This window comes from Canis lupus, chromosome 29 (genome assembly GCF_048164855.1).
Source record: "Canis lupus baileyi chromosome 29, mCanLup2.hap1, whole genome shotgun sequence".
Taxonomy (NCBI): Eukaryota; Metazoa; Chordata; class Mammalia; order Carnivora; family Canidae; genus Canis; species Canis lupus.
Genome location: NC_132866.1, coordinates 7182237 through 7202680, shown reverse-complemented (window position 1 = coordinate 7202680; position 20444 = coordinate 7182237). Strand labels below are relative to the sequence as shown.

The window sequence follows — 20444 nt, the reverse complement described above, 5'->3', positions numbered from 1 at the left end:
GGCTGCCATCTTGTCCCAGCACAGAATAGGTGCCATGTGACTATCTGGTGACCGACAGCTATGGCCACCTGTCTGCCCAAGCTTGTCTTGCTCCTGCTGCCACTCACCCAGCAAATGCAGGGCCAGTGCAAACAGACTTTCACTGGGCAGAACTTGCCACCTCCCCAAATCACTGGGCTCATGCCAAGTTGAAACCTGGTGGAGAAGGGGAGAGAGCACCAGCTGGACAGTTGGGGGCAAGCGCCAGGCGAGCCCAGGCTCCTCGTGTGGCCTGACTCTGCACCCCAGAGAATAAGAGGGCGGTGATCACTCACACTCAGATCTCACAGCTTGATGGAACGCCTCCTCCACATCCCCTGTTCTCAGTGAGCCCCATTCCTGCTCTCTCACCGAGCATGTGAAAGTGCATGACCCGGTGACACAGCAGCTCTTCTGCTATCAGCACTCGACGCTTGCACTGGGACTCGACTCGTCCCTCCATCACCACACAGTGTCTTGGCGGGACTATGCCTTCATCTCTGCTGACAAGAGATGGCACAGGATGCCAGGGTGGCCAACCAGGCCCTCTCACTCTGAGGCTCTGAGTCCTAGACTGAGGAAGAACAGGGGCTGCTTTACCCAGCAGGGGCACGGGAACCTGCCATGAGCACTTGCTTCCAAAACCCTCCAAGCAGCCCTGTCTCTGCCCTTTCTGGGGCTTAATTCATCAGCTCTACCGACAGCTTCCCAGGACGTCAGGCCCAGGCATACCCTGACCACTGTCGGGTATTGCTGAGTCCAACATCAAGCTCCCTTCTGGGCTCCAGGTTGGCCAGGACCAATTTTAACCCCCAGTATGCCTAGTATATGATAAAATTCCTGCTGGTCTGTAGCATTCTGCAGCCAGCCCTTCCCAACCTTCAAACCCTCTGCACCACTGCAAGAAGGATGACCTAGCCAATCATTACATGGCCTGTTCCCAACAGGCCCTGGGGACGCCCGGCCTCAGAGTTCCTACGACCCGGCCTTGGCTGGTGTTTGCAGAGAACAGGACAAAGAGCGCAGCTCCCGTTATGTTTCTCCACTGTGATGGTTCTGTTCTCAAACCTACCCCAGGACAGGGCCTGGTCTCTTTGAGAGTCCTCAGATCACAAAAGAAGGTTCTAGAACCAGATCCTCCACAAGGAAGGCAAAAGCTGGAAATCAAATTGGGGCTTCAGGGGCCATCTGTCTGACTAAAGAAAAAAGGCCTGATTTAAATAAAGACACGATTCAGGTCTTTACTCAATGAGCAACTAGGTTAGGGCAGAGCTCATCTCTGGCCATAACCATGCTTCTTCATGACTTTGTTCTGCAGATCACTGACTATGGCCATCACATCACTGTTTCCCCATAACAGCATTATGGGGAACCACAACGCGATACCAGCAAGCTCACACTCGTGCACATGAGCGGAACAGAGTACCCCAGCCTCTGAAAAGGAACACAGTGACACTGTGGCAGTGGAAAGCAGAAGCCAGAGCCATGCCAACAAGAAGAAGAGAAGCCGAGCAGGGACGAGTGCCCCTGCATACAGGCTCTCAAAGATGCCAACAGAGATAGAGCGGCGGCCCTGGCTCCCCGGGCTTCAGGGTCAGCCAAGGCCCGCGAGGGGCTTTGCTTGCTCAGGGAAAAGGCCTCGGACTGCCTTGGGCCTCTGTGCACCTCTGGGTTCTAACTTCAGGCCAGCCTGGGGCCGGGCCAGCCATCCTGCCTGGGGCTGTTGAGACCAAAGCCAACTCAGGGTTGGGGAGACCCTCAGCGCCGAGGCAGTGGAATGCAAGGCCTGGCATGGCCACAGACTCTCCTGACTGGCCAAATCACAGCCCTGGCATGCTGATCTGACAAGAGCAAAGGCCTGCTCCCCAAACCAGTGTCGGCTGTTGTGGGAAGTATCTTGAGGTTGGGGAAAGCGAGGCAGCCTACAGCCATGCTCTACTGTCTCCCCTGGAACAGTCTCCAGACTTGACAGAGGGCTGAGAAACTGGCTCAGGAGAGGAGGCAGGCCGGGCAGAGGAAGATGGGCACTCTGGGTACTCGGGCCCGGGAGAATGGGCCACAGCCTGAGTGTGGGCGTGCGGGAAGGGGCTGGGGAACACTGCTCCCGAGGTCAACCGTCTGGGCTGCCTTCCAGCGGCAGCAGCTAATGTTAGAACACGAGAAGGAAGAGCCCACTCCGCAGAGGAAAGCCACCAGCAGAGCGGGGGGGCGGTGGCAGGGAAGGGGAACTAAGCACAGTCCTCACTGCTGCGTTGTGCAAGCTGGGCCAGCGCTGGGGCAGGGCAGGGGCCCTCGGCCCTCTCTCCCCAGGGCCAGGCGCCACCGGGAAAGGCAAAACGCTGAGCGCTTGTCAGTCCTTTTTTTCTGTTTTCCTACATCTCTCTTGGGACCAAGACTGGTCACTTGTCACCAGCATTTCGTTTTTGGAAAAAGAACAAGAGGGCAGCCCTGGTGGCCCAGCAGTTTGGCGCTGCCTTCAGCCCAGGGCGTGATCCTGGAGACTGGGGATCGGGTCCCACGTCAGGCTCCCTGCATGGAGCCTGCTTCTCCCTCTGCCTGTGTCTCGGTCTCTCTCTCTCTCTCTCTGCCTCTCATGAATAAATAAATAAAATCTTTTTAAAAAAGAGAAAGAGCAAGAGACCTCAGAGGCCGGGCGGGGGCAGGGGGAGGGTCTACAGGCCTCCTTGCCCAGCGCCTCCAAGGTCACCACCGGGTGGCCCCCGGGTGACCTTCACTGACAGTACTAGACTTTCTCTCCCACTGCTGTGCCTCTGGAGCCTGTTTCCCTAATTCCAAAGTGCCCTGTGATTCATGTTTTCTTTTTCAATCTGAAGCCCACCCCCTCCCCTTTCTGTTATCTTCTTAGCCTGATTAGAAAACAAAAGAGAAATGCTTTTCCATGTTCCTGTTGTTATCTTGATGGTATTTACGAGAGGATGGTGTTGCCAGTTAAGGCGGCTGAAGCAAAGCCCCCATCCGCTTCCTCCCAACCTCGCAGGCAGGGAGAGCAAATTCTCCCCTCACTTTACCCTCCCTTCCGTCTCACGGATGTCAGCCTAGACTCGGATGATCCCCAGTCCTTCTCGGCTGCTCACTGTGCACGCTTGGCCTGGAAGCCGGCCTCCCTCGACTTTCCTCCCCCAACCAGGGCTAGGAGGCCACCCTTGTGTGCTCAGGCCCTGTCTCCTCCAAGAGCAGCTCAGCTGAACTGGGGCCCACGTGCCCCGGGACCAGTTCCACAGCCAGCCTCAGCCGGGCCGACCCCGAGACAGAACTTCGTTCCGCAGCTGCTGCTGAGGCCAACAGCACGGCTGGAAGCGGGCAGGGGCCCTCCCGTGGGACCTCTGGGTGACCCTCACCCTGGAGATGGTTCCTTTCTGGTCAGAGCTACTCCAGATGTATTCTTCAGATTGCAGCAGGAACCCGCCCCCGGCCCCCTGCTCCCCACCCCCGCAGAAGAAAGCGGAGCAGCCCCTCCCAGCATCCCAGCACCCTCAGCCCCTCAGCCGTGAACCTGAGCAGCAGCCAGAGAGGAGCTGGGGCAGCCCCTGGGCGGCAGGAACCCACGTCCACTTGCTCCACGAATGTCCCTGAGCACCTACCACGTCCCAGGCCCTGGTTTCAGGCACTGGGCACACAACAAGCAAAAGAAACAAAATTCCTTAACTTCATGAAGCTCACATTTCAGGGCAGTCATTCAACAAACAAGATCGAAACGTCAGAAAGTGACAGGCGCCAAGACCGAAGAGAGATGGGGGAAGGGCAGAAGTATGAGGAGGGGGGCGGTTCTGGCAGAGTTCAATTTTAAGCTGCGTGAACAAAGAGAGGAAAGGAGTCCTGCCAAGGGGGAGTTTCCCAAGCCACAGAAGTGCAAAGGCCCTGGGGCAGGCTCCTACTTGACATGTTGAGCAAGGAGGCCAGCATGGCTTGAGCAGAGTGAAGGGGGCAGGGGAAGTGCAGAGAAAGCAGCATGGTCACAGAGAGTCAGCACAAGGGCCTTGTGCCTCCTGACGCTTGCTCGGCCTGAGGCGGGAAGCCAGCAGAAGGCCTGAGCAGAGGAGGGACCCACCGCCTTGTAGTCCCTCTGGCTGCAGGGGGAGAACAGGCAAAGGGGCCAGAAGCAGGAGACAAGTACAACAAATTTCCAGACAAGAGAGGACAGTGGGTGGGACCAGCGTGGCAGCACTGGGGACGGAGAGAGGGCATCTATTACAGGTATATACTCAGTGCAAACTGCAAAGGAAGCCGCAATGGGCTTCCACAGCTGACCCATCTTTGCTTGTGGAGGCCCGCCAGCCCAGTGGCGGGCACACTCACGCTCGTACGTAAAGGCCTCGGGTCTCCACGGCTTTCACACACTCCTGAGAGGGGCTGGGGACCCAGCCTGGCCCGTCTGCTCTCAGCCGGGTGTGAGCTTGGGCAGGGAGCCCACGCGGGTGCTAGGGTGGGCCCTCAGGAGCGGCCGTGAAGGGCGCCAGGAGGGGGGCCAGACATCATGACCTAGGATTGACTGTCCCTGCTGACCACCAAAGCGGTAGGGTCCTGGGGACTTAGCTAATCGGCAAAACTCCTCCTCGGGTTTCTTTTCTTTTCTTTTCTTTTCTTTTTTTTTTTTTTTTTGGCCAGAGTGGGACCTCTTCCTGACCCTCGGCAGGGGAGCAGTCCCACTCACTTCTGAGGAGTAAAGAGGCTACTGTGTTCTCAGTCTGAGAAGGCCGAGCTGTCTGCCTCTCCGGCCCAGCCCGTCAGGCCACCGGGTCACAGGACAACTTTGGGAGAAGGCAGCAGAGGGCAGCTGTCGCGGAGGCCCACCACCGTGGCTGCCGACCACGCCTTGGTTCTCCATAGTCTCCCACCCAAGACATTCCTGAGGCAGTAGCTCTCGCTCTGCACCACCCTCTGGAAGCGGCCTGATCTCGGCCCCCACTCTGGCACCACCTCCCTTAGGGAAACCACCTCCCCGTACCAGGTGGAGACCACGAGGAATGTCAGTCTCAGCCTGGCAGGGGCAGCAGAAGCCCGCTTGGTATTATTTACCAGGGTGCCGGCCTTCCCTCCTCATGCGCCGGAGGACCTCTGCCAGCTACTTCTCGCCAGCACTAAGCCAGGCTCCGGGTTACCTCGCCCCACTGCCCCGGCCTGCAACATCTCCCAGAGCTCTCTGCTCCTGGGCACTCTGGACTCAGTCCACTAAGCCTGCATGGTCAGTGCACAGTCCCACCTGGACATCAGGCCTCAAAAAAGGTCATCAGAGAAATGAGGCCCAATAGGTCCTTACCAGCTCAGGGCTGAAGGTCCTGCATGCTACAGAGTCAGCTCCCTGGTTGTCGAGGCTTTTACTTAGGATCATCACCATGGTAAGGACCTCAGGCGCTGGGCTCCATCCCAGGGTGGGCACGAGCCATCTTCAGTCAGGCAGACTTGGGCAGAGGTGACCTCCTGGGCACTTCCCAGGTGACTGGCATCAACAGGAACAGCTCCCAACCGGCTGCTTACGCTTGGGGAAAGGTGCTTTCAGGAAACATCCAGGTGCGCTCAACTCCCTGGAAAGACAACAGAAAGACAAGAGATTCAGGAGTTGGAAGACCGGGGCGCTGAGAGAACTGCCCATGCACCCCCATGCTGGGGCCCTGCTCGGGAAAGGAACTGCCTCCTGGCTAAAGGAGATGCTTTATGGCTACAAAGGTTCCCCTTCTCAGAGTCCCCCATCCTCGCCCCATGCCGGCCTTGGGGCACCCCTAAAGCCAACGCACTAATGGGTATAGCAATGGGTCTCCGTTCAGCCACGTGGCACCTTTAAGACCTATCTCAGGGTCTGGGTTGGTCACAATCTGCTATCCCCAGCGTGTACTAGAGTCATGTGACATCTTACACCCAGCTCGCTTTACAGACAGTTTCAGTATATGCCCAAGGCTGAGAGTCAGACACGCACCAACCCCACAGCCAAAACTGAAGGGACCAGCCCCCAGGCAGCCTCAGTCAGCAAGGCGACTACTGTCCTCCACCCAGTTATGAACAGAAGCGACTGAAAGAACCAGAAGGGTCCATTTCAAGGCATGGATCTCCCATCCCTGGAAGTGCCCCGTTTCAACGATAACACATTTGCAACACTGGGGGCCTCTGTAGCTTTGTTCCCTTCCCCAGACTGAGCCGCACCAAGCAAGTCACGGCGCTCGCAGGGCCTGCCCACACCACCCAGGGCTGCCAGCAGCGACGGGACCCCTCATGCCGCCATCCTGCACCTCTTCCCACGTCACCTCCCAAGCAAATGCTGAAAGAGCATAGCCCTTTGCTCAGATTTGAGAACTCGGCCTCTACACGTTGATTTCTCCAATCCTACTTCCCCATCCCACCCCGCTGTGGTCACACCTTCAAAGAGAGTCACATGGATGCAAGGAACCTGAAGATCACCGTCACAAAGTGAAAAATAATGACGATGACGGCAGAAAAGGGCAGCTCCTAATCTATAATTAAAAACAAACTGCTCAGTGCAGGAAAATGTTTTAGAATCTGCTGCTCTGTGTAAAAATTAATTGCACCCTGGTATTTACTTGCCGTCCAGATTGTAAATCATATTTTCCTGTTTACTTCGATTAGACTTTACAGTGGGTGTTATTGGAATCGCTCAATTACGGGCCAGCTGGCAGGCACAGGGAAATTACCTTCTACTGTTCTTCGAAAACAAGGTTCATCCAAAGTGCAAGAGCAGGGAAGGGGAGGGGGGAAATCAATACATTTTCAAAGGACTGGCTGTTCAGGAAGAGACCTGGTGGCGGGTAGGATCCCAGGTCACACTGGAGTTTCAACACCACCTCAGTCTAGAAGCAACACGTTCTGACCAAGAGTGAGCTGCTCAAGGAAAGAATGTCAGACCACTCCTCCCAGCTCAGGCCAGAAAGCTGAGCCAGAAATGCCCGCCAGCCCCCTGGACGCTTGGCTGGGGAGCGGGGGTTGGGGGGTGCTATGGACTCTCCCTTCAAAGGGACCCTTTGTGCTGCCTCAGTGGTAGGGGCGAAGCCTACTGGCAGCCATCTTCTCTCTGGGTGTAGCCTGATTCGTTCTGGGGCAGCTGGCCATTGGCCCAAGGCCCAGGGGTGACCTGCCCTTCCCACCCACCCCCATTTCCTTCTTCCCTAACAAGGCAAGAAGGCTTAGTGGTTACAAGCTCAAGCCCCAAGTCAAGGACACCTGGGTTGGAATCCCAGCTCTCAAAATGCCCTGAGTGACCTTTACCAAGTTACTTACTCTATGAGCCTGTTTCTCTCTCCATAAAATACAGGTAACAGTGTTTCCCTGCCTCAGAAGATTCCTGTATCATCTGAAAACAGCTCAAGCCTTTTGCTCGGTGAGGAGCTCTAGCTCATGTAAGGAGGTGTGTTCAATAAACAGTAGCTACTGTCACTACTTTCATTGGGGAAACTGTAGGTCCCAATCCTTCCTCGGCAGTGGACCCCTAAGCATCTGTCTTCTCAGATTTTTTTTTTTTTTTTTTTTTTTTAAAGAGGAAAGTCCATCAAATTTTTTGAAAGCTAAATTCCACCAGGATGGAACCAGCCACCCCTCTGGTAAAACAGTAGGTGGTCAGAAAGAATGATGCTGTGGGAGTCCATTACCATGGAAACCTGTTTGGCCATTGGGATGCAGCCGATAGGCACCAAACACAAGGCAGACTGAGGGAGCAGTGCAGGCATCCTCACTCTTACAGCTTTGCTCCCCAACTGGAGCCCCTACAAGAGACGGGGACTCACAGAGGCAGCACGCAGGGTGCATATGAAAGCACCGTAAGCTCCTGGCAACGGTGGTCAGCAAACATGGCAGGTGCTAAATGGAGAAAGGAGGTCTAGCACAATCCCTGTCCTCAGGGGTCATAGAGAGTTCTATGAGTGCAGGAGCTAGTCCACGCAAGGCAGGCAGGAGTAGTGAGCGCTGGAGCTGAGTGCCTCTGCACAGGGGGCCTCTGCTCAGGGCCCAACAACATGCAGAATGACCCATGAGAGCCCAGAAGGGGGGACAACCGAGATGCCATCCCTAGGGGACTGGGTAAGCAAATCACCGTGGAACTATGGAAAGGAATGTCATGTCACTTTGGGCAGAGTTGCAACGAGGCAACTCTTACGGGGCAGATGTGAAACCCTCTCTGAGACACAATGTGAAATGAACACAGCAAGAGGAGTACGGCCTGGTCCCAAAAGCATGCCTGCCTTATGGAAGGGACTGCAGTTCTGGAGAAGACCCTTGGATTGCAAAGCTTTGTGTGCTGCTTGAAAACGACAGCCAGTACGTATGACACCTTTGTGCTTAAAAAGAAAATAGGCAAGATCTCAACATGAAGGAAAGGTACATGAGCAGAGGGAAGACGGTGAGCAAAGCATGGTGCCCGGACCTCTACATGGTGTGTGGGACACAGTGAGCACTCTGGGGCAGGAGCAGAGGGTATGTGGAGAGGGGAGTGCCAGGACAAGGAGCTGGAAAGACAGACGCAAACCAGACCAACAGCTCTGAATGCTGACTTTATCATGTGGCCATTGGGGGCTCCCCCAGGAGCTTGGCTACTTTGATCTGTTGAAAAAGAGTGATTTTGGGGGGCCCTCTGTGATGCCTAGCACAGTGCCCTGAATACAGTATGAGCTCAATACACATTTTGGAATGAAGCTAAATCGTAGAAACATCTGAAATGATCCAGGCACATTCTCAGACCTTGTGAGGCAAATCCAGACCAGCAGAGCCTGGCACAATCTGGAATTCCCTGGGATTCCTTTGATCCGTGGCATGGGTCTGGCCAAGTTCACTAAGGAATGCCAATGCCCGTCCAGAGACTTAGAGCCGAGTCTGAGAATGGGGCCAGGCAGGGACTTCTCAGGGAAAAGCTGGGAGCAAAGAGAGGAGTGGGGAGGAGGCTCAGCCTCTGAAGGGACAACTGGGAGCATGCCCCTGCCCAAGGCAGAAGGAAGTGCCTCAGAGCCACGGGTGGCATGGTGAAGGCCTCCTGGAGGCCACCTTTGGGGCACAGACCCCGCACATATGAAGAACAGCTTCTATCTACTGAGAACCTACTGTGTACCAAGTACTTTATACACAATGGCTACACAACAGGTTCATTTATCCCCATTATACAGACAGATAAATCAACTCACCAAGGACATAGGGCTGATCTTACAACTGAACCCAAGTGGGCCAGCTCCCAGGCATATGCTTTTCACCGAAGTCCACCCAGAGCAGGGCCCCTGCCCCTCACCTGCTCCCCCAACCTCAGCGCATCCTTCAAAAGCCCACTCAAGCCACTACCATACAACCCAGTGAGTGGTCTTCCTGGCATTTACCCCAGAGACATGCAAACTTATGTCCACACAATAACCTTCACAGTGGCTTTACTCACAACAGCCCAAACCAAGAAACAACCCGGATGTCCTTCAAGGGGCAAATGCTTAAACAAACTGTGGCACAGGTCCACCATGGAATACTGCTCGGTATTAAAGAGGAATGAACTATTGACACCTACTTGGATGACTCTCCAGAGAATTATGCAGAGGGAAACCACCCCAATCCCCACGCGGTAACCATAGCATAACTCCATTCACAGGACATGCCTGAAATGGCAAAGTGACAGAAATGAAGACTAGATGAGGGGGACCTAGGGCTGGAGATGAGGGTTCGGGCTGGGGGTGTGGGAGCGGGAAGGGGGTAGGCATGGTGATGAGAAAGCAGCAGGAGGGGCCCTCGTGAGGATGGGGATGTCCTGTACCTCAACTGTGTCTGTGTCCATTTCCTGCTTGTGATTCCCAAGTACAGTTCTGCTAGACGTCACTACTGGGGAACACTGACTAAATGGTAGACAGGATTTTGATTATTTCATACAACTACATGTGTATTTACAACACTCTAAAAATTTAAAAAGCCCACTTCATCTGGGCATTTATCAAAATTCATAGAATTACAGAATGAATTATACTGTAGGTAAATATAAATTTTTTTTAAGATTTTATTTATTAATGAGAGAAAGAGAGAGAGAGGAAGAGACACAGACAGAGGGAGAAGCAGGCTCCCTGCAGGGAGCACGATTTGGGACTCCATCCCAGGACCCCGGGATCACACCCTGGTCAAAGGTAGATGCTCAACCGCTGAGTCACCCAGGCATCCCCCTGTGCCCATATTTATGCAGTAAGTCAGACTCCCTGCACGGTGCTCATGGCAGATGGAGGGCCTCGCACTCCACACACATCTGGGGTGCCAATGTCCACAGGAGGAAGGGTCTCCTCCTGGCAGGTGCCCGGTCTATTTAGGGGCATGGATGCTCTCTGGCTCCAACCCCAGGAGCCTCCACTCAGTGATTCACCTTCTCCAGCATTTCCATTGAAAGAACAAAAAGCAAAGTCAAACTTTCTCCTGACCCATGATCCCATTTCTCCGACCAACCTACTGTTGCCCGGGTGCAGAGGGCTCCACTGGCCCCCTAAGGGTGCATTTACCTAAAGACAGTCCCGACCCCCACCCCAGCACTTGTGCCCAGAACCAGGCCTGCAGGGTGGAACATCACACACAGGTGTCATAGGGCACCGGGTGACACTGCCCACCAACGGCTAGAGGCCCCAGATGCAGCATCACAGCACCTCAGCCTCAGACCCGCTCCCACCTCCCTCTATAACCCCCCAAACCCGCCAGGCATACTCTTAGAGGCCTCAACCTCCTGCCTCCCTGAGCATCAACTACAGGCTGGGCTCTTCTCACTTAATCTCTCAGGTTCCTATGAATGGGCAACTGTTAGGAGAACTCCCATTTTCCAGATAAGAAGACTGAGACTCCAGGAAACCATCTCCAACATTTGCCTAAGATCCTACAGCTAGTGAGTGAGGGCAAGATGTGAATCCAGGGTCTGCCTCTCCAGCTTTGATCCCTCACACGCGTCTTCCCTAACATGAGACTTTCTTGCTTTTGTCCTGCAGTCTTCAATGTGCCTTCATCCGTTTGCAACCCCTGAACCCAGCTGTCTGGACACCACTGTGGTCAGAGACTCTCGGCTCCTGGCCACCAGGAACCCTGCCTGTGTGCTAAATGAATTTATACATGCAAACAAGTTTTGTAGACTCTAAAATTCTATATAACTCTTAAGTAGCTTAAAGGAGTTTACCAAATGCTTCTGTAATGCACTTTGAAGGGTTACCCCTTAAAAAGAAACTGACCACACTGGGAATTGCCAAGACAAACTTTTCCTCCTTTTAAAGAGTATCTATATCCTGTGTTTACTACTTGCATAAGTTAGTTTTATAGCAGAAGACTATCTCGCCCCCCTAAACACAGCACTCATAGAGCAAAATCTAAACAGGACCTTGGCCACAGACAGTGACTTTCCTGACGGCTCAAGCAAGTCATTCCTCAGCGCTTCCACTTCCCCTCCCATCAGGCAGAGGAAATGGGAGGAAAACAGCCCCATTCTACAAGGTCTGCAGGAAGGGCGCATGCGTTTTTAGACTTTCCTAACTTCAGCTGTGGGTGTACCCAAAGCAGTCTGGGGACAGGACCCAGAAGCAAATTTAGGAACATGTGGAGAAGTGCACCTTCCCATGGGTTGTGTCTCTTGCTGCCAACAAACTGCTCGGAAGGTGGACAGGGGAGCCGAATCCTGGGGGCAGCAGGCTCCTGTTGGCCAAACAAAGGAATCGAACCTTCCCAGAGTGGCCCTCTGCTTGCAGTCTCTCTACCCAAGTCCTCAGAGTCTGAAGGATGAACGTGAAAGGCTGCGGGAACATCACCAGTCCATCCTCTCCCAGACCCAGCTAATGCTGGAAAGAGGGCCCAGAGGCTGAGTCAGGGGACCCAGGGCTGCAGGGTGTGCACCCCCGGGGCTGCAATGAACTCCCTCGGTCCAGGTTCCCAGGCCTGCAAGTCCTCCTGAAGGATAACTCAGGACAGACAGCTTTGCCTCCACCACCTCCAACACACATGCAGACAACCAGAGGCAAATGAGCCTCTTTAGCCAACAGGGTACCCCCACGGACGTGCGCAATACCAAATCCTGCTGCCTTAAGGGAATTCCACAGTAGGAGCAGAACCCAGGGGAAATGACATGTTGTTTTCACCATTTTTCTAGTGTCTTCTTGGTCTGTATTTGCAGAAATAGGAGGTAACACAGAGTCTACCTTCTAGCAGAGTGTGAATAAAGTAAGAATAGCCATGGCAACAGCATTGGAGTCTCCGCTGAGGGCATCCTTAGAGTGTCCCTCTGGGTGGGCGCTGTTGCTATTCCGTTTTACAGAGCAACAGATGGAGGCACCAGACAGACTGGGTGACCTAGGTCACCCAGGTGTGAAGGACAGAACAAGGACTCCAGCCACATATGCTGAACTCCAAAATCTTTGTCTTAACCACTGACTCTTCTATTCCAGGATCTGTAAATTCATCATAATTACCCTTCAAGTAAAGTATTTGATTTCTCAGTTAGACTGACCAAATGCTGAAGCACAGATGCTAGGTTTACAATACACCCCTTCTCTATACAGCTCATCCTGAGGTATCCCAGGCTGCACACCAACCTTCTGGAAGCTAATGCTGACACACAGCATGAGGGGTTCCACTGTAAGCAGGGAGTGGGGAGGTAAGAGGGCATCCTGGAGAGGGTGAGTGGAACATAAAGTCCTTACTTTCTATCCTCACCATATAGTTGGGCAGCTGTGAAGTGCTCCCAGGCCTGGCTTCTTTCTACACCAGCTGGAATCGAGGCCTGTCCACTATCTCTCTGGGCCTCTGCCTCCAACCGCCTCCCCACCACGGCCATCTCGCTCTCCCTCCACATGCAGTCTGGGTGTGGGCCTGCCTCAGTCATCCTCTGGTCTCAGCATAGAGCCTGTCACAGCAGGAACCTGACATCCAGGTCTGTCGGCAAAGTCAACAAAACTGGAGGAGAAAACTGGATCTCTGTCCGGAAGCCACAGGGCCACGCAGCTCAGTCCCAGATGTGAGCTACGTGATTTTGCTAAGCTCTCTTTCATCCTTGGTAATCTGTAAGAAGTGATCCTTGTCCTGCCCACTGAGGGTGGAAGGTTAAGGAGGTGAGACTATGTAAGGTGAGGGCTTATGAAGAATGTCCCTACGGGCACTCAAGTCCTCAGGCAAGCATCATTCCAAGCAGAATGCAGGCCTTGACTAAATGCTTGTGGCTAACAAAGATCATGTCTTCACAGCAGGAGCTGCTGGAGGGGCAGGAAGCAGGCTTGTGAATCCTCTGAGCCCCTCACTCCCAGGATGGCACTGCTGGATGTTCACATCCGTGACTGATTTTCACTCACTGGGGGTTCCCTGGTTGCACAAAATGGGGGAAGAAACCAGGCTACCAGAGGCAAAAGGACCTAAAGCCTCACAGCTGACATGTGCCTGTATCACACTCTCAGGGGAGAAGTATGTTCTTGCGGCAAAAACCAAGCACCTGCTCACCCAACCCTTACTCGGCACCCGAGAGTAAGGTGTGCCCTCAGGGGTGTTTTCTTTGTAGCTGAGAAGAATATACCCTTCCTGTCCTTGTCCTTCAGGTGGTCAAAGGCCACCAAAGGTCCACATCTGGAAAAGGCCTGGCAGTCACATTACCTACCTAGAGAGGAACCCACCCCCATGTCCTTGGCTGAATAAAGTCACCCAAGCTCTTTTATGAGACTGTCTTACTGAAGGGAAAAAACAAAACAAAACAAAACAGTCAAATGAGCCACTGAACCACATCAGGATTCTGTTCTCTGGGACTTCACACAGTCACTCTCGGTGTTGCAGGGATTTTCTGGGGTTTTAAGCAAATAGCATTTCGAGAGGAGGGGAGTGACATTATTCAGGGACATGAAAGTGTTGAGACCCAGAGCCAAAACAAATCTGAACATGGGAACGAGACAGCCGGTGTTGCTTCTTGAAACCAAAGCCAGCTGCATGCATGACTTGTCAGGAGCTCATTTATCAATGAGAAACAACCGACAGACAAATTTCCTATGAGCACTCCGGTAATTCTCACTACCGTTCATGTCATTTTAACCCACCAAACACCACGAGATACGAGTGTGCTATGGCCTAGAACTTGCTGAGCAAACTCAAAAGGAAGGAAATGCTGGACCAGGGGTAGGGAGGGGAAGAGAACCAGTACTTACTGAGCACAGAGACAGACAACCACCTTCGCCTCCAAACCAGGGTGAGAAGGGCAGAGAACACAGGATGGTGAGACACAAGCAAGGGCCCCAAAAGATAATCTGAAATGTTAAGCCACTTAGCCTAAGACGACCATGACCTATTCTTCAGTCAGACCTATTTACAAGTACGGCGAATTTAATCAAACCATGAGGAAAAACCAAAAGAGGTAGACAGTAAAAAAAATAAATATACAGATTTTTAGCATAATCAAAAGTAGAGAAGCCCAACAAGAGGCAGTGTGGTCCAGGGAGAGCCAGCAGGGTTCAGTAAATGTGGGCTCTGGCGCTGGCTCTGTTCCTGAGCAGCTCTGCCTGGTGGCCAAGCCACTCTCCCTCTCTGGGCCCCCTCCTGTCAAATGGAAGCGTGGGCCAGAGGAGCTCCATTTCTGACTGGTGAGCATCTACGTGCAGCCACTTGCCAGGCCACTGTGGCCTCTCTGAGGCTTGGTGTCCTTGCCTGTGACATGCAAATGGGAACTCTGGGTGTGTAAAGAGTCTCAACAACAGATCTGAAAGGTGTATGAGCTGTGAGAAAGGACGGTTAAGAGCTGATGGCACCCATCCTGGAGCAACTGCTATGGTGGGCTGTGTGCAGGCCAGCCTTCCTGGTCCTGCTCAACAGGACAACAGCAAAGGCCAATTCCTTACTCGCTGCCATCAGGAGCCTCAACTGTGACTTCCCATGCAGCAAAGTGGGAAGCAAGAAGCCATTCCGACATTCCGCTCTGTTGGCGATCGTGGGGTCAGGCAACGCCTGGTCACTCGAGGCTGGGGGAGGTGGGGTTACAGAACCAGCCCCTCTCTCTTACAGCAGAGACAGGACTGTTGTGCAAGTTCATTTTCCAAGCTCAGTCCTTAAGCACACAGGGGCGCTTTTGGTGTCTTTCATGGGTACTGAGTTCTGAATTAGGAGTTTCTTGGGAGGCCCAGGAAGTTAGTTATTCGACAGTTTTCACAACTTTGCCCCCCTCCTCTGCAACAAAAATATTCTCTTCCTTTCTAAAATAGTTATGGATTTTCGGGGTCCACAGACAGCTACATTCTCCTGCTCCGGTGAGATGAGCCACCCCCAGCCTGGGCTACACACGTGGCTTTCATGCTAGCGTGGCTCCAGAAGCTCCAGGGACAGGAAGAAGCATTCCAGCTCCAACCCTGGCTGCAGCCCAGGGCTACTCTCACAGAATTGCCAGGTCACTGTGCAGAGGGATCGTAATCACTCAGCAGCTGGCACTTGGGACATAGCTGAGAGGGCAGGGATCTCTTTATCTCAGGGGCCGGAGGGCTCAAAACAGTATCACAAGTATCACAGTGAGACACTGGAAGTGACGTAGGAGGGACCAAAAGGCTGCAGCAGAACTGGTAGAGACGCGAGAACCGCTAGGTTTCCCATCTGCCACCCACTCAGAGATCACACCCTGACCTCATCTTCCATACAGGACCTCACCTTCCTGATCTGACTGAGTCATATCTACCAACCTATTTTACAGGGTCTGGTGCAGAAATTAATCAGACAGGCAACAATCTACACTAAGCCTTCCGCCTTCTCCCCTCTACCCCCTTCATATGGCAAGTTCCACCACGCATTCAAGACCAGCATCATCTGCCAAACCAAACTTGAGAGACTTAGCTGCCTGACGGATCTGTTGTAACGACAGGTACACCTGAACTCCATGGCTCCTCTCAGAACAAATCCCCAAAGCCACCTCTCTGGCACCTCCCAGGGTGGGGCTTCTAAAGGGCACGATGAACCCTATGAAGCTCATTCTGGCATGGGCTGTAGCCATGATGGGGGCAAGGGGCGCTATCTGTGTAACAACAGCCATGTGTCTGCAGAAGGGCCAGAGAAGGAGTCTCCTTCCCATGAGAAGGGCTTCGCTGAGGTCCTGATGCAAAGCAAAGCCAGGGCATCTAATTCCAAATTACTTAGAACTGGCTGTGGAATGAATACAAAGAGCTTGGGGAGCAGCTGCTTACTAGGTCTCGAGGCCTTTTTTTATTTTCTGGCAGGACGTGGGTGTAGGAGCAGGGCGGGGAACCTCATTTATAACCCCACCTCCACTTCCTTCTAAGCACTCTGGATGTGACACCAGGACCTCCTTGTGCTGAGGGCACAGGCCTTGAGGAGCTGAAGAGGAGAGGACAGAGCCAACCAGGTTCCCCTGGCTTCAAGGAAAGGTGCCTTAGAAGCCCTGCTGAGCCATTCCAGAGCCTTCCAGATGGCCCTGAGACTCCAAAAGAGTCTCCTCCTGAAAGAGTTGACCGCCTCCTGAAGGTGAGCACCCCATCCTTCTCATCAGAAAGGGCTCCAAAAGAAACAGGTTCACTCCAGTGTCTGTCCACAGAGTGCCTGAAAAACTGCCAAGTGCAGCAGCTGCAGCTGTGCTTGTCTTACTGTCACTGTCCCCGACCCAGAGCCACCAGAACTGGATGGGGGTGCCAGTCCGCCTGGCTCTATGGAAGCCGATCTCAGTGAGTCAGCAGCCGAACTCCAGAACCAGGCCTTGGGGCACCTCCCTAAGCCAGCACGAGGTGGCCTTTGGCTTGTGTGAAGGGCCTGGCCCTGCTCAGGAACTTCGTCTGGATGAGTTATCAAATGCACAAGAACAGGAGAGCTACCCATGAACCCAGCAGTGCTCCCAACCAGGGGGAAGATGAGGGGAGGTGGCCAGAGATTAGCAATGTCCTCAGAGTCGGAAATAATAATAAAGAAAACAAAGCTGTCAGACCACATTAGGGGATGGGATCAGAATGGGGGAAACTTAACAGGTACTGCGCAGAGGCCAGCATGTTGGCAGCAAAACAAGTTTCGGGTACTCTCGATGAGGAGCTAACAGCAGGCTCTCATCCCTGAAAAGCTGGATGGGATCAGGGTTGTATCTGACGTCCGGCAAGCCCTCACTGAGCACTGCAGAGGTGATGGGAGGGGCTGAAGGCACAGGTCCTCCTCCCAAGGAAGTGAAAGCTATTAACAACTGATGCATGAGTAAAATAAAAAGCAAAATAAAATACACTAAGAAGCAGAGCACATTTTAAAAAACAAGTAACATGACGACATAATCGGGCCTTCTAAAGTTCAGAAATTGGCATCGCAACTTTATGGGCTAAGTATAAAGCTTATGCAGGGGTCTCTCCCCGCTGCACCCTGGCCAGTTCTCTGCCTGGGCAGACTCTTGTTCACTTCAATTATTAATAAACCAACAAAACATTTACTAGAGCCATGATATTCATGAAGCACAAAGCCCAGCAAGTGCCCAGAAGTGGCTTCTATGTCCACAGACCCCAGCAGATGGGACTGGCAAAGCTGCTCTGCGGGCTGCTTCCCGGCCCAGGCCGCTGTGGATTGCAGGAGGGTCTGAGACTGGCACGGGTGCCCAAGAGGCAGTCTCTCTGTGTGCCGCTGACCACAGCCCTGTGCAGGCCGTTCTTCACCAGCCCAGGTGAACCTTCCATCACAGAGGTGTCACTGAGGGCAGGCAGCAAAGGAATAAAAACAGTTCCTCCTCCCCCAAACCCTCAGAAGAACCCAATTTAAAACTTACTTGCCTCCCACAAAGAGGAATGAGTCAACCTCCAGAGAGATGAACCCAACACATATCATGGGCCGAGTCCCCAGGCCATTCTATTGCCCTTGTGCTACATGAGCATAAAGTACCAAATGAATCTACCCCACAGATAGTCCGGCTCGTGTGCAGGAAAACACCCGCCTCTGGTGCCGCCAAGATGGGAAGCGACCTAACAGCCCAACAGTAGGGGTAGAGTAAATAAATGCCAAAACATCCATCAGAGGACAAAATGCAGCTTTTCAAACAGTCAAGAGCTGTTTGATACATACTGTTAGCAAATCATCTTCCAGTCTAGTTGAGGGAAAAAGCAAAACCAGAGCAGTGGACATCATCAGCTCCCATTTGGGTAAAACCACATAAATAATTCCAGCGACACAGAAGTCTCTGGAAAGATGCAAAAAGAAACATCAGTGGTCTTTAAGGAGGGAAAGCAGGTAGCTTGCAACAGAAGTGAGAAGAGACGCCTCAAGGAACACCTTTTTGGGGACATCTGGGTGGCTCAGTGGTTGAGCATCTGCCTTCACCTCAGGGCGTGATCCTGGGATCAGGGATCCAGTCCTACATCAGGCTCCTTCCAGGGTATCTGCTTTTCCCTCTGCCCGTGTCTCTGCCTCTCTCTCTCTCTGTGTCTCTCATGAATGAATGAATAAAATCTTGAAAAAAAAAAAAAAAAAGGAATACCATTATATTCATTTTGAATCTTGAACCACATGCAGGATGACCTATGCCAAAAAAAAAAAAAAGGGTAATTTTCAAAAAAATCTAAACTATCTGTACATAGACCTGTATATGCCTGCACATGCAGAGGATCTGTCTCTGGGAGGATAAATGAGAAAAGGGCAACAGAGAGGAAAGGAAATGTGTGGCTGGGGGACAGGACAGGGACGGGGAGAGTTACTTGTCGCTGCTGAGTTTCTAACATGGGCACATGTTGCCTGTTTTTAAAGAAATTAAACACAGATACACAACATGCTTATACTTCCCCAAATACGCTATGCTATTCCATGCGTAGAGACCTTTGTTCACGCTGATCTAGCTAAAATGGGCTCCCTGCTCCTCTCAGGCCTGTCCTGGCCTCCTCGGCCTCCCCAGCCTCCAGCCAGGCTAACCTCTCTCATCTCTTAGACTCTGCTCAGTTGTCACCTCCTCCAGGAAGGTCGTCTTCACCTGGCACAGCTTGAACGATAGGAGCATGAAATGAACTGCTGCTGTACGTCTCCTCCACGGACTGTGAGCTTCCGGAGGGCACGGGTCCACCCTTAGTCCCCTGAGTCCCTGGCACCTGCCACAAAGAGCTACTTGGGAAATGTTTGCTGAACCAAAAAAAAAAAAAAAACGCATTCACCACATTAAGTCAAGTCTCAACTCTCCTGGTGCCAAAAGCTATTGAAACCTCTCTCGCTTGTGGGGTTTCCCTCAGCTATCACAATTGTGTTGTTAACACTAATTCGAGGCATTACACCTCTCGGTCCACAGAGGGGCTGGGCTCAATGCGGTCTGGGTTCCACAGCACGGGAGCACCCGCGGAATCTGCAGTCAGCACAAGACCCCTTATCTGACAACGCTCGCACCTCCTGGGGAACCTGCGAATGCTCATCAGAGCCTCTGCCAGGGCCCCTGTGCCCGCGGCGGCCCTTCTCCCAGAGGATCCTCGGAAACATCTGCCTGAGACCCTTCCCTAGGCTTTGTCCTCCACGTTCTGCTTCTAAGAGAGAAGACTGGCCACCCTCGAGGCTTGCTGGGAGGCAGTACTTCCAGGGCCCCCCCGGGGGGCCAGTGTCTCCTGGGACCCTGCACGGTGAGCAAAGGAAGGGCAGAGGGGCAGGATCATCCAAGAGAAGCTGAATGTGTATGGAACACTGAGCTCCTAAACACAAGAGGATGTTAGTTTAACAGGCAAATCCCATGCACACCCTGCGCCGTGCCTCGTCTGTCCGATTTCTTCATGGTATCAGTCCAACGCCCCCTGGACCAGCTGTGCCAGGGACTGAGGGAGGAAGACGAAGGGACCCAACCAAGTTCATACAACCCACCGAGCTTCAAGCACAAGAGGTGCCTGAACATGATGAACACCACAGAACAGAGGGGTAGGCTCTAATCCCAAATCGGGGGGTAAATTCTGGGCAGATGTCCTGCAGGAGGTGGCCTGAGTGCCGGACCTTAACAGATGGGTAGGAGTTCCACAGCCAAAGGAGGAGCACAGACATCCCAAGAGGAGGCTAGTAAGTACACGTCCAACGCCCCAGCAAGCCGGGCAGCCCCAGGGCCACATGTCCAGCTGCTGCCACTGCCCCTCATAAGCCCGGGAAGGTGGGGGCTCTCCACTGAGGGTGGCCCCGGGCCACCACCCACCTGCCTGCCCTGCCCCTGCCCAGCCTCCACCTCACTCTGACTCCTTTGAGCTCTCAGGAGTCAGCCCTACCATACCTGTCCTGCTCTCCTCTTTGCCGGTAAGAACACCAGGCAAAGGCGCTGAGCCACAAGGGACACCGGCTGGTGGTTTACTTAGCTGAACAAAGTCAGGGGGCTCAGGGGGTCTCGACGGGATATCCCAAACCTCCTCCCTTCACGAAATGATAGCATAAAGATACAAGCTGCACAACAGTTATTTCTCTCTGCCACTGTACCAGCAGCCCCTGCGCTGACCCACGCAGCTAACCCAGAATGCCAACACACAATACGATAATTGTGCTCACTCTTGGGAAGG

The 20444-nt window shown here is 53.3% G+C and overlaps 2 protein-coding genes across 2 annotated transcripts in view; both read right to left on the bottom strand.

Annotated features, from left to right (window-relative positions):
• The window catches only part of FAM53B (family with sequence similarity 53 member B), a 70813-nt gene extending 65375 nt beyond the window's left edge, over positions 1-5438 (bottom strand). Inside the window, exon 1 of the mRNA XM_072804966.1 lies at positions 5297-5438. Within this exon, the coding sequence (XP_072661067.1) occupies positions 5297-5374 (78 nt within the window). The 5' untranslated portion in view covers positions 5375-5438. The remainder of the gene's footprint in view (positions 1-5296) is intronic.
• Positions 5423-20444, bottom strand: part of EEF1AKMT2 (EEF1A lysine methyltransferase 2) — a 72952-nt gene continuing 57930 nt past the window's right edge. The window contains exon 7 of the transcript XR_012020441.1: positions 5423-5561. The gene's annotated coding sequence lies outside the window, so the exon portion shown is untranslated. The remainder of the gene's footprint in view (positions 5562-20444) is intronic.